Source organism: Vespula pensylvanica, chromosome 1 (assembly GCF_014466175.1).
Source record: "Vespula pensylvanica isolate Volc-1 chromosome 1, ASM1446617v1, whole genome shotgun sequence".
NCBI classification, from domain to species: Eukaryota; Metazoa; Arthropoda; class Insecta; order Hymenoptera; family Vespidae; genus Vespula; species Vespula pensylvanica.
In genome coordinates this window covers 8,457,826-8,472,257 of record NC_057685.1, presented here as the reverse complement: position 1 = coordinate 8,472,257, position 14,432 = coordinate 8,457,826, and the positions used below count along the sequence as shown (strand labels likewise).

The window sequence follows — 14,432 nt, the reverse complement described above, 5'->3', positions numbered from 1 at the left end:
AAATTAGGATTTAGAAAACGTAAGTGAGATTATAAAATTCTTGTTTATTTTCTCTCAGTTATTTACTTTTTTTTTTTTTTTATTATTATCTCCGACACGTGAAAAAAGTCTTGTGAAAAAAAATTTTGAGAAAATATCTTCTTCAATTAATATAGAAAATTAAAAACGTAGGGAAAAAGAGATAAATATTACGAGTATAATCGTACGATGATAATTTCTTAAATTCTGTGGTCAGAAATTGTTGAAAAATAAACGTTAATGAATAAGTATAACGATTGGTAGTAATGATAACGATAAAACTAATGGAAAGCCTGAAAAGTCTCTAATTAAATCTATCTTTTTTTTAATGAAAATAATTAAAGGATAGAAAATATAAGCGAGGTTATAAGATTATTTCTTACTTTCTTTTTGTTCGATTTTTTTCACAATTTTCTAATCACAACTATTAAAATCACGTATGTATATCGGTCATTTTTGAGTATTACTCAACCGGTAGTAAAATTCATTCATCGATTATAGGGATAGATAGACAGATAGATAGATAGTAGTCATAGTTTTTTTTTATCTTTGTGTCTCGTCTTATGAACTTTCATTAATAGCCAGGTGATCATTTTACTACTATCTCAAAAAAAAAAAAAACTTCTACATTTATTCATTTTCGTTTGGAAAAACTCAATATTTCGACCATGTATCAATTAAAAAACTCGCTCTCGTTATAAGTGAAATGACTGAAAATACTATCTAGAAATTGGAGAATACTATCTAGAATATCATCTAATTACGTCAGTCATTGCCTCGCCCTTCGTTTCGCGTTAACAAAGGAAACTAACTCATCTCGGTTTAACTCAAGACCAATCGAAACCGTGTTATAATGATGGTTCTTTAATCTGGTTTTTAGTTGGTGCAAACTCAATCTCTAGTTCTAATAAAAACTACTATCTCTTGCAGTTCGGACTCATCGAACAGAGTATTTGTTGAGAACAAAAACTGACAACACCGAGTACAATAAAATTGTAGTTGTAACCGAATATCCTTTCTTTTTTTTGGTTCCATTTTTTTTTCATCGCACGATTCCTACCATCCGAACCAGATCTTTTATCAAGTTTATATGACACTCACAGTTATCTTTTTATTACCGTCGGCGTGAAAAAAGGTTTATAAAATTATTTCGAAAAAAATATCTTCCTTGATTGATATTGAAAATCTTACAGAAAAAAGGAATTATACGTTGATCCAATAATTATCATCGTCCGTATAATCCAATAATTTCTCAGATCCGTGATCAGAAATCGTAGAAAAATAAACGTCGACAAATAAGTATAACGCTGACAGTAATGATGGCGATAAAATTGACGATAACATTTGTCCTAAGAAGTATCTAAGTATCTAATCTACCTCTTTTTCTTAAAAAGGAAAGCAATTAGATGATAGAAAACATAAGTGGGATCATAAAATTCTATCGTAGTTTCTTTCAATTATATTTTTATTATCTTCGACGTGAGAGGAACGCCCTTGGAAAATATTTTGGAAAAATTTTTCTCTGATTAATTTTGAAAATCGCTCTGGGAATATACCCTGGTCCAGTATTACGAGTATCATCATTCGACAATAGTTTTCTGGATTCGTGGTTGGAAATCGTTGAAGTGAGTAAGACGGTGGTAGTAGTGATGGCCGAGATGGTAGTGGTGGTAACACTTGGCCTGAGAAGTTCTTAATCCGACACCGACGAAGGTCCATGCGAGAGGTCGGTGTCAAAAGGCTGGTTTCCCTGGGAACCGGTTAATCTTTTTCTCAGCCCGTAGGGACGCGGACCGGTACGTGACTCGCGGAATAGACCAAGCCAGGATAGAGAACGGCGGGATGGGTAAACTTTTATTAAAAATCTAATTGGATCGGAGCTCGGGGCCCGAGGGCCATTTCGCCGTACTCGTTCTCTCTCTCTTTCTCTTTCTCTCCCTCTCTATCTCCGTTTCTCCTACCTTCTTCGTACATTTTACTTACTCCTTCTCTCTCTCTCTCTCTCTCTCTCTCCCTCTCCCTCTTTCTTTCTTTCTTTCACTTTCTTTCTCCTTTTCTCTCTCTCTCTCTCTCTCTTTTCTGTCATGGACGTACGTTTCTCTGTGCACCACTAGGCTGCCGCTGGAAGGATTTCAAAAGGACGTAGACGGTGTAAATCCGTCGCGGCTCCTTAACTTCGTCGCACTCTTCTCTCCGTTTCTTTTCTCCTATCTTCTACCTCTCCCGTTCTCAGAAGCTCGCTCAGCCATTTCTTTTACTTTTATCTTTTCTTCGTTTCCTCTCGCTGCACCCATCGGCTGCATTTCATTAATCTCGGATTAAATCTTCGGCTTCTTTTCCCCTTCTTACTTTCTCCGTCTTCTTTCCTTTTATATAATCTATATGCATATATATGTACGTTTCTCTCTTCCTCTCTCTTACTTCGAATCAAACCGCATTCGAAGTTATTAGACGCTTCGACTAGCCCCGACTAAAGCTATTATTATTCATCTTCATTATTACGTACCTTATCATTCAACCGGTTAATGATTTGGTTCGTGCTTGAATCGACGTAGAAATCGATTTAATAATTTTTAGGATTATTATGCGAGCTCTTTATTGTTGGTTCAGTCACGTGTTACCAATTGATACTCGATAATAGAAATCGTTTAATAACGCTTTTTCAAATCAGAAGTTAAACATTGTTTTTGAAGAAATAAATTCCTTAGATATGAAATGCATCTGTACATAAGTAAGAAAAAGGAACGAGTGAAAGACATGATTTATTGTCTACACGGTTTTGTTTATCCTTTCATGCATTCATAATCGAGATTCTTTGTACATTATTTGCATTTCACGTATTATAAATGTCATATATACAGGATGTTTCACCTAACTCGAGTACTTTGGAAATATATCAAACTCGATAGAATCATTTTGAACATTTTTACAAATAAGTTTAAATTTTAGATGTTTTTGTTCAATGTTCAATAAATTTATATCCCGAAGGTCAATAAATTTATATTTTAAATTACTTTTTTTTTATATTTTTTATATAAACGACGAAACGGTAATAACAATATGTCGATCGGTTTACGGAAACATATAAAGTAGTTTTATATCTCTCGAGAAAAATGATCTTGACTAAAATTCTATGTTAATTTAAATAATCGTTTCCTTTTGAATCGAACGATTTCTTTCTTCGACATATTTTCTTTTTTTACTTCGTTACAACGGAAATATATCAAGTTTTCGAATCAGTTGTAGTTCTATATTATATCTAAGGATATATAGAAGTGAAGGATTTTTCCATTTTCGATCCAATTAGCAGAAGCCCCGAGGGTGTAAGCGATTATTCCGTTACTAGTTTGCTAAACGATCAACGCGTAACATCGCAACGATTATCCCATAAACGACACGAATTTAAAAAACTCATAAATGGTATACATATATATGTGTGTGTATGTACGCGTGTATACGTAACGAGTAATTTTAACGAGTTCGTTCCTTTCTTTTCTAGAATCCCGATCAACGGGTTCGTTGTCTCGACGAGAACGATGAAGAATTATAGAAATCGAGTATCGATCGAGTACGCTTTTTCGATCACACGTAGCTTGTCGTTTACACGGATATTACTTCTAGATGACACGAGATATCTTGCAATTCGATTCTTTCTACAACGAAGTAAAATTGTTTTTTCTTCGTTTTATATTTCTTTATTCTTTCTTTTTTATTTAATTCGCCGCTTCGTTGATTCGATACCGTTGTTCGATGAGTGAAAAATGTATTATCCGGGAATTAAAAAGAGTTAAAAACTCGAATCTACTTGTTTGGTAGGAAGTTAAAGGGCCTTTAATTTAAGAATGGCGCGAATTTCAAAATATAATGAAATTTTGATGTTAATAATTATTTTCAGCGAACGAAGAGAAAATTCTACTGTCGTCGTAAAACAGTTCGTTAAATTCGTATACGTATATACACACACACATATATATTTATATGGTATAATACATGCGTATATAGAAATTTATTCCATTTATCATTATGAAATATGAAAAGTAATTCGTTTAGCTTGATGACCAGTTTTGAACGATCGACGGACCGTTAAAATCGTGCTTTCACACTTGATTTGCTCTTCGAACTTTAGAATCGTATTATTTAGTAACATCCATTTCGATACAAATACTTCGATTGTCAAAGCGTTTCCTTTTTCGAAACGATAAAATTTCAAATATAAAACACGACGGGATCATTCAAGGGGGGAAATATATTCGATGTAAAGTTTGTCAGAATTTTAGGTTTAAACGATCGTGCCAGCTGAAATTCACCGCTACGTGTGAACGTGTGTGTGTATGCGTGTGTGTGTTTCATGTCAAGTTTTTCGTTGAAAACAGGTGAGTAGTGTGCACGAGTTATGTATCAGTTATCAGAGGCAACTAGAAAGAAAGAGCGAGAGAGAGAGAGGGAGAGAGAGAGAGAGAGAGAGAGAGAGAGAGAGAGAGAGAAAGGTCTCGTCGCATCTCCATGATAACGTTACAAGTCTCAAAGTTTATAACGTAGGGCAGGACTGTTGGCAGAGCGACGAGCGGAGATATCGTGCGAATTATGTCTCCCTCGAGCGTAATAATCGTCGCATTCAATTCGATAATTAAATTCAAAAGATAGATCGAAATGATGATTATTTTTATTGCAAAGAAGTCTCGTGAATTATGGTGGACTCGTAAAACTAATCGTACACCTCGAAATAAATATAATATCGTTTCGGATTTAGGAAAGTCGATGAAAAAATTTAATTGATTCAATCGCAGCAGTATCGATTAATAAAGATTTTTAATAAATTCATATTGGGACACAGATATTTTCGATCTATTTGGAATTTTGTAACACGTCAAATACGATCGGCCGGTCGATTATAAAGTGACATATAATCATTTTTCTTAGCCATCGATAGCTCTTTAAGACGCATAAGCACGGGAAAGAATATGTGTCAGGTATAAAATGGCTTATAATCGATCTTCGTCGAGTTTCTTCAAAATTAAATTCAACGAGAGAAGTTATTTAAATCAAATAACAATTTCTTTTAATTACAATTTAAAGTACCTTAAATTAAGATAAGATTATAATAGATTTATAGGAATTTACGATTATGTCTGACACTAACATGACGAGTACATCGTGTTATTTAAATTCGAGGAGGAGAGAAAGAGAAAGATAAAGAGAAAGAGAAAGAGACAAACAGAGAGAGAGAGAGAGAGAGAGAGAGAGAGAGAGAGAGAGAGAGAAATAAGAGACACGAGAGTAGAACGAATCGGTCGTGGTGTCGAATCACAGAATAAGAATAAGGAGTGTAGAATGGTCGGAAAGGGAGATGGTAAGGGTTCCAGCGGCTCGGTAATAACGTTACAAGTCGGAAGTTGGGGAAAGTAAGTTTGTAACGTGCCAGAGAGAGATAGAGACAGAGAAAGCTCGAGCCGAGCGACAACGATCCAAGATATCGTGGGAATTATGATCCCCTGGAGATACGATCCGGCCTCCGAAATGGGACTAGAAATGGTTTCTACCGTAACTTTCGCGACATCTGCCTTCAGACTTTCGTGACTAAATAATTCAGACAACTTCCGATAACGTTACTTCCTTCGAACTATCCTGGCAACGTGTAGACTCTCTTTCCTCCTTTTCTCTTTCTAGCTAAAAAAAGAAAAAAGAAAAATAAGAAAAAGGAAGAAACTAGCCAATAGAACGTTCTCTTGTTCTATGTTAGCTCGTCCAATTACGTCGAGCAACGAAGATCGGTCAGTTCTCTCTGGAACCTCTTTCATGTCACGTTCTTCTCTTATCTGCCAAATTTATTTCCGATGAATCATCTCTTCTTTTTCTTTTCGAAGAAGGGCTAGGAAAATAGGGAGAGAGAGAGGAAGGGAAAGAGAGAGAGAGAGAGAGAGAGAGAGAGAGAGAGAGAGAGAGAAAGAGAGAGATAATCGGAACCATTACGTTCGACGTTCGACTATTACCACGATGTGTTCCTATAATAATACCTCCAGATAGTTTTCCTGATAACCTTAGCGGCATTTCTCTCATTTCTGTTTCAAGACAAATAGTATGTTAGTCGTTCTCTCTCTTTCTCTCTCTTTCTCCCTTTCTCTCTTTCTCTCGTACTCTCCTATACATACGTGAAAAACTTATCTGATTCTTTCGAGTTTTCCCTTTTTCTATCTTTGGAAAAAGGAAGTAGACAGATTTATCGACATAAAAGTCGATTTTTCAACCAATTAACATCTATTGTTGGTTAGTTTTAATGCTTTTTAAATGTCTTTTAATCGTACTACGGTTATTTTATTGGATATACTTAGATGTGACCTATATGTATGTGTATATATATATATATATATATAATATTGACATTTTATTTTGTTCTTTCTTAAACGCGACTCGCTATTTATTTTAATTAATATACGGAGTAATTAGCGACGTCGTCGCAACAGTAATTGAATTACATTTAATACAAATCCGTGCTTCGAAAATTGTCATAAAAGTGCTCAGAAGCAAAAAAAGATTGCAAGCTTCACCGGCCTATATAACTTTTTAAAAACTTGATGCTTCGGGCGAGTGCGAGCGACCGCTATTACTTTTTCAGTATACCCGAGTTTTCTCTTCTCCTGTAGTCATCGTGGTAGTAGTAATAGCGATAGTAATAGTAGTAGTAGTAGTAGTAGTAGTAGTACTAGGAGTAGTAATAGTAGTTGTAGTAGTACTAGTGGTAATAGTTGCCGTACGCGACATAAAAGCGAAATCCACGCTATTTGCTCGTATTTCTCTCCTGATCCATATTTTGTCCTTTTTTTTTTCTATTACCAACAGACAGGTCGATTCCCAAAAGTAATAAGTTTTCTTGGAAGTTGTTTGTATAATTACATTTGACTCGTTGTATTTCTTGTATGTGTTGCATTTTTATTGCATTTTTTTTTGTTGCGAGCTTGGTAGTTGAAATGAGTTCGCCGAAGGTTTCTGGAAAAGAAAAATGAAAAATTCAAAAAAGGAGAAATCCGGAAAAAGAGAGAAAGCATGACTTTTAGAAAATGGAAAAAGGATCATTGAACTTGTTCCAGTTGCAATAATTCTTAACAATAATAATCGTATAGGTAATGTTAATAATAATAATGATAATAATCATGATTATTTATAATTTTATAAATCGATACGATTCTACAAATTTAAGGATCGTTAAATCGAACTGATTTTTTTAATATCATCGATATCGATAGGAGAAACTTAAGAAGTTCCTTATGAAATCGAGAAATCGATAGTATTGATTTATGTAGACAGAATCACGTAAGCACGATAACATTATCAGGCGTTATCTCAAACGAATCAAACGATCATCACGTTAATACTTTCGTGGGAATTTCTAACTAGAAACGGACGAACGGGTCACGAAAGAAAACTAAAGTATATACTATACTTAGTTCCGTACCTCTGGAACCCTTATCCGAAACATCTCCATTATCGCGGTGAAGTTAACGAAGTTGGTTCTCAAGTTTGTTAGCCATTTTGAAAGGGAATCTCAAGTAAATTATCAAATTTGCTCGGTCTATCGTCTTCGACAGTTTTTTCAAGAGTTTAAAGAGTCGAGTATCACATTGATAATGTAATGAGTAGGCTGAATGTGAACTCGATTTATCTTAAAGGGATATCTTCTCTGTAGATATATAGCCAGAAGAGAAAAAAAAAGGAAAAAGAAAAAAAGAAAGAGAGAGAGAGAGAGAGAGAGAGAGAGAAAGACGATCACGAGAGTAACGAATTAATTCCATCGGCCTATAGCCTCGTTCGATAACACGAAAACATCGATATCTCCGTGGCGAGGGATCGTCGAGGGTTGAGGGTGGTAAACGGGGTGGAACGTACGGGGTGTCCGACGCGCTTAAAATTGATGGTTAATTCAAAACCGCCGCAGGGCTGCGACTGAATTTGACCGAAGCAAATAACGGCTACCAGGTTGATTCGCGGGCTGCAGCTGTAAACACGAATAATGGAGAGTACCGATTGGTAAATTGTGTGTCCCGATTCGTCCGAGTGAACGAGCTTGGTGTGTGTTCGTGTCTGTGTGTGTGTGAGAGAGAGAGAGAGAGAGAGAGAGAGAGAGAGAGAGAGAAATGGATGCTTCTCTCCTTTTATTCTATAACTCCTATTGCATCTCTCCCTCTATTCGTTAATACTCTCGCTCGAGATCACCACTCTTCCTCCAGTACTACTCGTCGCACTCTCATACGTACGAGAGACGATGTTTGAACTCATTTCAGATGTTCCATGTCGGTACTTTGATCCTAAAGAGTAAACTATGTGCTTAATTGCGAGATAGAGTTTTCTTTGGTAACGCGAGGGAAATGGAACGAATGGCATAGAAATATTCTATTCTAGTAGTGTCGTTCTTTGAATCTATGAATTTTATGTTAAGTGAAATTATGTAATATAAATATATAAGATATATAAGATATATAAATTTCGTGCGAACTGACACTGTGACTTATTTCACGAAGCGACAAAATGACATTGCGTCACAAAATGAGAAAGTGATGTTGTATGCAGTTATACGTATAAGCATTTATTTGTTTTCATTTTATTTTTATTTTATTTATTTCGTATTGAAATTCGTACAATACGTATATCGTATATAAAATTTATGTATCGTATTTAATTTTTGATATCGCATATTCTTTTTCTCATATTTCGATTTTATCTATTTCGCATTTATATTTACTTGAAGCTTCAATAAACAGGACATAACATTCCCGTAACCTTTCTTCTTCTTCTTATGTTTTCTTTTAAAACGTCATTGTACTCGCATGATACTCAAGCGAGGTACGATGTCGTTGTAACACCAATAGCTCGCGTGTTCGCAAATGTAACATTCATGAAAGGGACCCGCGTGAAACGAAGTGCTGCTATTTGGTTGCGTCCACTGGTTCCATCGTTGTGAAGGGAGTTTTACGAAGCAGTAGTAAATGTACGCGTAGTGGTCAGGCAACAAACGTGAGTCGTGTAGAAAATGGTCGGTAAAAAGACTTAAAATTAGAAATAGAGAAAAAGGAAGAAAGAAAGAAAACACGTAGAACGTTTAAGCATCGATTTTCCGAACATCACATGTTCTTTATCTCTCTCGTTTTCTCTTTTTCTCTCTCTTTCTTTCTTTCTCTTTCATTTATACATAGAATTAATTCCTACGTTATCAGATTTTGTAAAATATCCTATGAATGAAGGAAATTTGTTGAACGCAAATAAATGTGCAAATGAATTATAAAAATGACTTAATAAAAAAAACACCAACCTCTTCGAATAAAATTTGTTTATTCGTAATTTTATAGATTAAATATGTATTAACGTTTTCGATTAATGAAATGTTAATCTTCTATGTTCTTATTTGATTTCAGGTATAGAGATAATATTAGAAAACTCTCAAAGGCTTTCAGAGATCGACCAGCGAGTCCATTGGAAACAGCTATATGGTGGATCGAATATGTAGGAAGAGGAAATGGTTTAGCATATATTCGAAGCGACGCAGCGGAACATCCTTGGTATCAGCGTCACCTTCTAGACGTCATTTCCTTTTTAATTTGTCTCTCTCTACTCGTTTTCTATATTATTTATCGACTGATTAGCTTCTTTAATAAAGGAACGAAGACGAGAATTGATAAACAAAGATCGAAGAAAAAAGATTGAAATATTACGAAAATTCATCGAATATTTATTTTTAAAATATATAAAGTATTTCTATATCATGATAAAGTATGATGTATAATACCTATATATAAATATTTATAATTTAAAAAATATTTACATAAATAAATATATAGAATATTGATCTTTTGAACGATCATCTTTAATTCTATAATCATTTCCAAGTTAACGTAAACACATTTTTAATGATTTTACTGCGATATACTGGGTCTCATAAGCGCATCAAATTGTTGCTCTGTCTGTGATACAGAGTAGTACCCGTTGCTTTGTCGACGAGTCAAGAAGGTCTTTCTTTCTTTCGTCGTATGTACGTCTCACTACTATTGCGAGTGAGTACTAGCATTCATGGCGGTCGAGAGATAGCGAGTAAGGAATGAAACAGGTATGAGAGGAACGAAGAAATGTATAAAAGAAAAAAAGAGTAAGAGAGAGAGAGAGAGAGAGAGAGAGAGAGAGAGAGAGAGAGAAACGAAAGAAAGGTAGTATAGAAAGAGATAAAGTGTGAAAACGGGCTGAAACGGATGAAGAAAGATAAAAGAGAGAGGATGAGATTGAAGTTGAAAGGGAGAGGGAGAGATAGAGAGAGAAAGAGAGAGAGAGAGAGAGAGAGAGAGAGAGAGAGAGAAGCGGATTGAGAAAGAGAAAGGGAGAGAGAGAGAGAGAGAAGTATGGGAGAGAGCCAGCTTTATGGGCATTACGAGGTATTTCCCAGGTGGCCGAGTTTCCGGCTGCTCCGAGAGGTGCAGCCTTCTACTCAGTTGCAGAAGCAACAATAACAAGGAGCTCGGTGCCGCGAGATCCGAGACTGTTGCGAACATTTTCAATGGCTGCGTCTGCAGTGGCGTAGGTAGGTAAAGACAACTTGGATAGGTATGAGAACGATGGCGATGGAGCAGAATACATGAAGAAAATGCGATGAAAGGAAGAACTGGAGACTTTAAAGATGGCGTCGTGTTTTTCGTTCCTGTTTTTTTTCTTTCTCTCTCTCTATCTCTCTCTCTCTCTCTCTCTCTTTCTCTCTCTTTCTCTCTTTCTTTTTTTTCTTTTTCTGTTATTTGAAAGGACAAGAAAGATGGATCGCGTCAAGCTTTGCGAGATTAAACGCGATTCCGTGAGTCCCGATACAGTGGCGCCGGCTCGGTATTTTCTATTCGGGCTTGGCTTTTCTATTTCTTTTTTTTCTTGTTCTTTCTCTCTCTCTCTTTCTCACTATTTCTCTCTTTCTCGAGCTATCTCGTATCTTTATTCGGTACCTACCATTCGTCTCATCGATCATATTCAGCCTCCCACGCAACATTTCTCTCCAAGCCGTGAGAAACGCGACGCGGTGTCTCGTAAATATCTAAACTCCGAGAATAGTGAATAGTGAATTTTGTGGTGGTTCGGGTTTTTTTCTCTCTTTTTGAAAGAGACAGAGAAAAAAAGGGAGAGAATGAAAGAGTGAAAGAGGATGAAAAAGATTTAGGTGCTAGTTACATGTCTCTTGACAATTTTTTTGAATCGATCCAAATGAAATAAAAGAAATGATTTGACTATTCTTGTTGTTATCGTTATCCAAAAAACTCGCGAGTATTAGTTTTTATGATAGATTTTTTTGATGCTATTTTTAGGAAAAAAGAAAAGAAGGATTTATCTTTCGTTGATCAAACGTCAGATATGTCGTTCGTTAAATTCTCTTTGTTTGGTATATAATTCCTATTATAAATATAATGTTTATTTCATTTTCTATGTAAAACGCGACGATGTTACGTTATATCACTCTTTCTAACTGATCGATAGTATAAGTTTTTATGGAGGAACGAACATGGTGTCCAAAGTATTAATGGCAAAATCTTGTTAGTGTATTCTATGGCTTTAAATAAGAAAAAAAAATGTCTGAAGCTTTATGAAGAGATTATGAGAAAAATTTGTGTTACTAAGGGAACAATAACGGATTTACAGTTATTGCGATACAATTTGTATACGTAGTATAGACATCGTACACGTATTCTTTTCTGCATTCATGTTTTCATCTATCCGTAGATAGGCAGAGATCAAAGAGTCAATCATGATTTATTTAGATAATATTTGATGAGTTACGAAACAGATTACCCTAATTCATTTCTATTAATGAAAATCGATTCGTTTCAATGTTTTTACATATGTAAAATAATATGTTAAAACATTTGTTATTGTTGTTCATTTGTAGCTTTTTTATTGTTCGTCTCGTGAAGTATTTTTCCAATTTTGTTTTCCACTCTATTTCTCTTTCTATCTCTCTCTCCCTTTTTCCTTCTTTTTTTTTTTATTATTCGACACAGGAAATTTAGATTTACCGATGCGAGTTCATACTGCGGCTTGAAAAATTATACGAGAGAGGTAACGCGGTATCATCGTGGTGAACGAGAGAGCGTGATTGGCAACATTTTCGAACGAACGCAAAGGGGTTGTCACGGGGATACACGATACTATTTTGCGCTCGCTTTAACTTCGTTGATTGAATCATGAACGCGGTTTACCCTCGTACCGTTCGTATTCGTTTCTACCCCTTGGGGCGTTGGGTGATGGTCTAAAGAGGGTGATCAAACAGGCCTGGGATTTGACCACTGGCTGAGCTTACGTATGCGCATTACTTCCATTCATAGCGTACGTTTCGATGGAAAAGACCATTGATCGGAAGGCCCATTAAAGTAAAGGTTTTTAGATTAAATAAAAGAAAAAAAGGAGAGACGAAAAGAGATGAGGCCAATTATTGTTCAACCGTCGAATGTAAAAATTGAATAATCCCTCGCGTCACGTGGCAAATTGAAATCTTTCTTGCGTGGAAGAGTAGATGCGAGTAGAATAAAAAGCTATTTGATGATTACATGCTCGAGATAATTCGCTGTGAACGTTAGTCTGTGTTAAAGCCTCTTGAATGATATACATGAGTGATATTGAAACGAGAGAGAGAGAGAGAGAGAGGATATAACAAATTACATTGTATACTTTGTTATTTTTCAAGAGAATACGCGCTCTGAGCAAGCAGGTTAATCATAATATAATTATATCTCAGCGCGTAGAAAGAGAGATAATGAATGAAGTGGATCAATGACGTTGCTCACGTCATGCGACTGTTTTCATTAAGATTAATCGATGGAACATTAAAAAATTAACATCGATTTTCATGGCTATCAGAGATAAAGATTATCGAAGAAATGTCTTATAAATTTTTGTGCTTTTTTTGGTTTCTTTAACAAAGAAAAAGAGAGAGAGAGAGAGAGAGAGAGAGAGAGAGAGAGAGAGAGAAAGAGAGAAAGAAAGAAAACTCAAATCGGATCGTAGAAAATAAATGCGAGCGTTCAATAAAGTCAATTAAGCTTCTGGACATTCAAAGAGAATATTCTTTGTTCTTACCTTAGTAAAAAGGTAAACGATAAACAGCTCTGAGGGAAGAAAAAGAGCGTTAGATATAATTAAATGTTCCTTGCGTTTGGTTAAAATGAAGTGCGACGGAATAAATAGGAGAATCTTAAGACAGATATAATTAAAGAGTAGTTTCAGCTGAAATTAGCCGAGGATTTTTTGTTATTTATTTTCGTAGAATTAAAGCATAATAATCGTGAATGTCGAGCGTATTAAAATCGTATAGTTATGTATTACATACATGCTTTCATTCCACGTACCTAACTTTATTCACATTATCGTTCTTTTTCGAGTCGCCGTTTGGCTTCTCTGCGAGTTGGCTTTGAAACATAAATCTCACCGGCATTTAGAAAATATTAACGATACAGCTCGCCATTTGAATAGAGGGATATTTTTCTCTTTTACGATTCTCTTTACTGCCGTTCCATTTACTTCCGACTTTCTACCATTTCTAGGTATCTATGAACTTTCGAACATATCACCGAAATATCCTTTGATTTAAACAAAGTGAAAGAAGAGGAAAGAACTTATCAAGTAGAAAGAGCAGGGCAGCTGGAAACTTTAACGAATTATATGCGGGTCATGGAATTTTCTGTGTTTATATTTCCATTGGTTGTATCTTTTTAATTTTAATATTCTTTTACATCATTTATTTCTTTATCAAAACTTGCTTTATATCGAATTAAATTCGAATTAAATTTTTTTCTCGTTTGTAGTTTCGTATTGTTTACAAATGGATACAATTTCTGATAAGATAATCCCAGTCGATGGCAAGTAAAAAAATGAAATAGAGGATATCGTGTATACAGGGTGTCGATTGAAAATTCAAGGACTTTTTTCGTTCGTAGAAATACCGAAGGATCTTAATGTGTTACCCTTGACACTTGTTTTCTTAAGGTCACCGAGAGGTGGCCTCGCAGTGTAAATTCGAACACGTGTCCAATCGTTCCGATAGCGATCGTTCAAATTCGAAGAAAATCATATTTCCGATGTTAATCGCGAATAATTCATCGATTATAACGTAAATTATCAACGATATTCTCTTCTAAATTTCTCATCCGTGAACGAGAAAGAGGCAACAGGTGATCGATTTAAATCTCAACAAGCAACCCTTTCATCTAAGCCCTCTTCTAATTAGTATGGAGTATCTGACGATCATTTAACGCGCGATATGAAGGAGGAAGAAATACGTGGATCGTTTTGCGAGGAAACGTCGTGCGAAAGGTCGCCGTTTGGATTAACCGGCGAAAGGGCAACAGGTGCTTTCTGACGAAAGAGAATATCCTCTCTGCGACGAATCGTTTAGTCGGTCTCCACCT

General features: G+C 35.4%; 1 protein-coding gene across 1 annotated transcript in view; it reads left to right on the top strand.

Moving 5' to 3' along the window:
- The window catches only part of LOC122629096 (UDP-glycosyltransferase UGT5-like), a 43,352-nt gene extending 33,567 nt beyond the window's left edge, over nt 1–9,785 (top strand). The window contains exon 3 of the mRNA XM_043812180.1: nt 9,423–9,785. Within this exon, the coding sequence (XP_043668115.1) occupies nt 9,423–9,711 (289 nt within the window). The 3' untranslated portion in view covers nt 9,712–9,785. The remainder of the gene's footprint in view (nt 1–9,422) is intronic.
- Nucleotides 9,786–14,432: the final 4,647 nt, after the last annotated feature.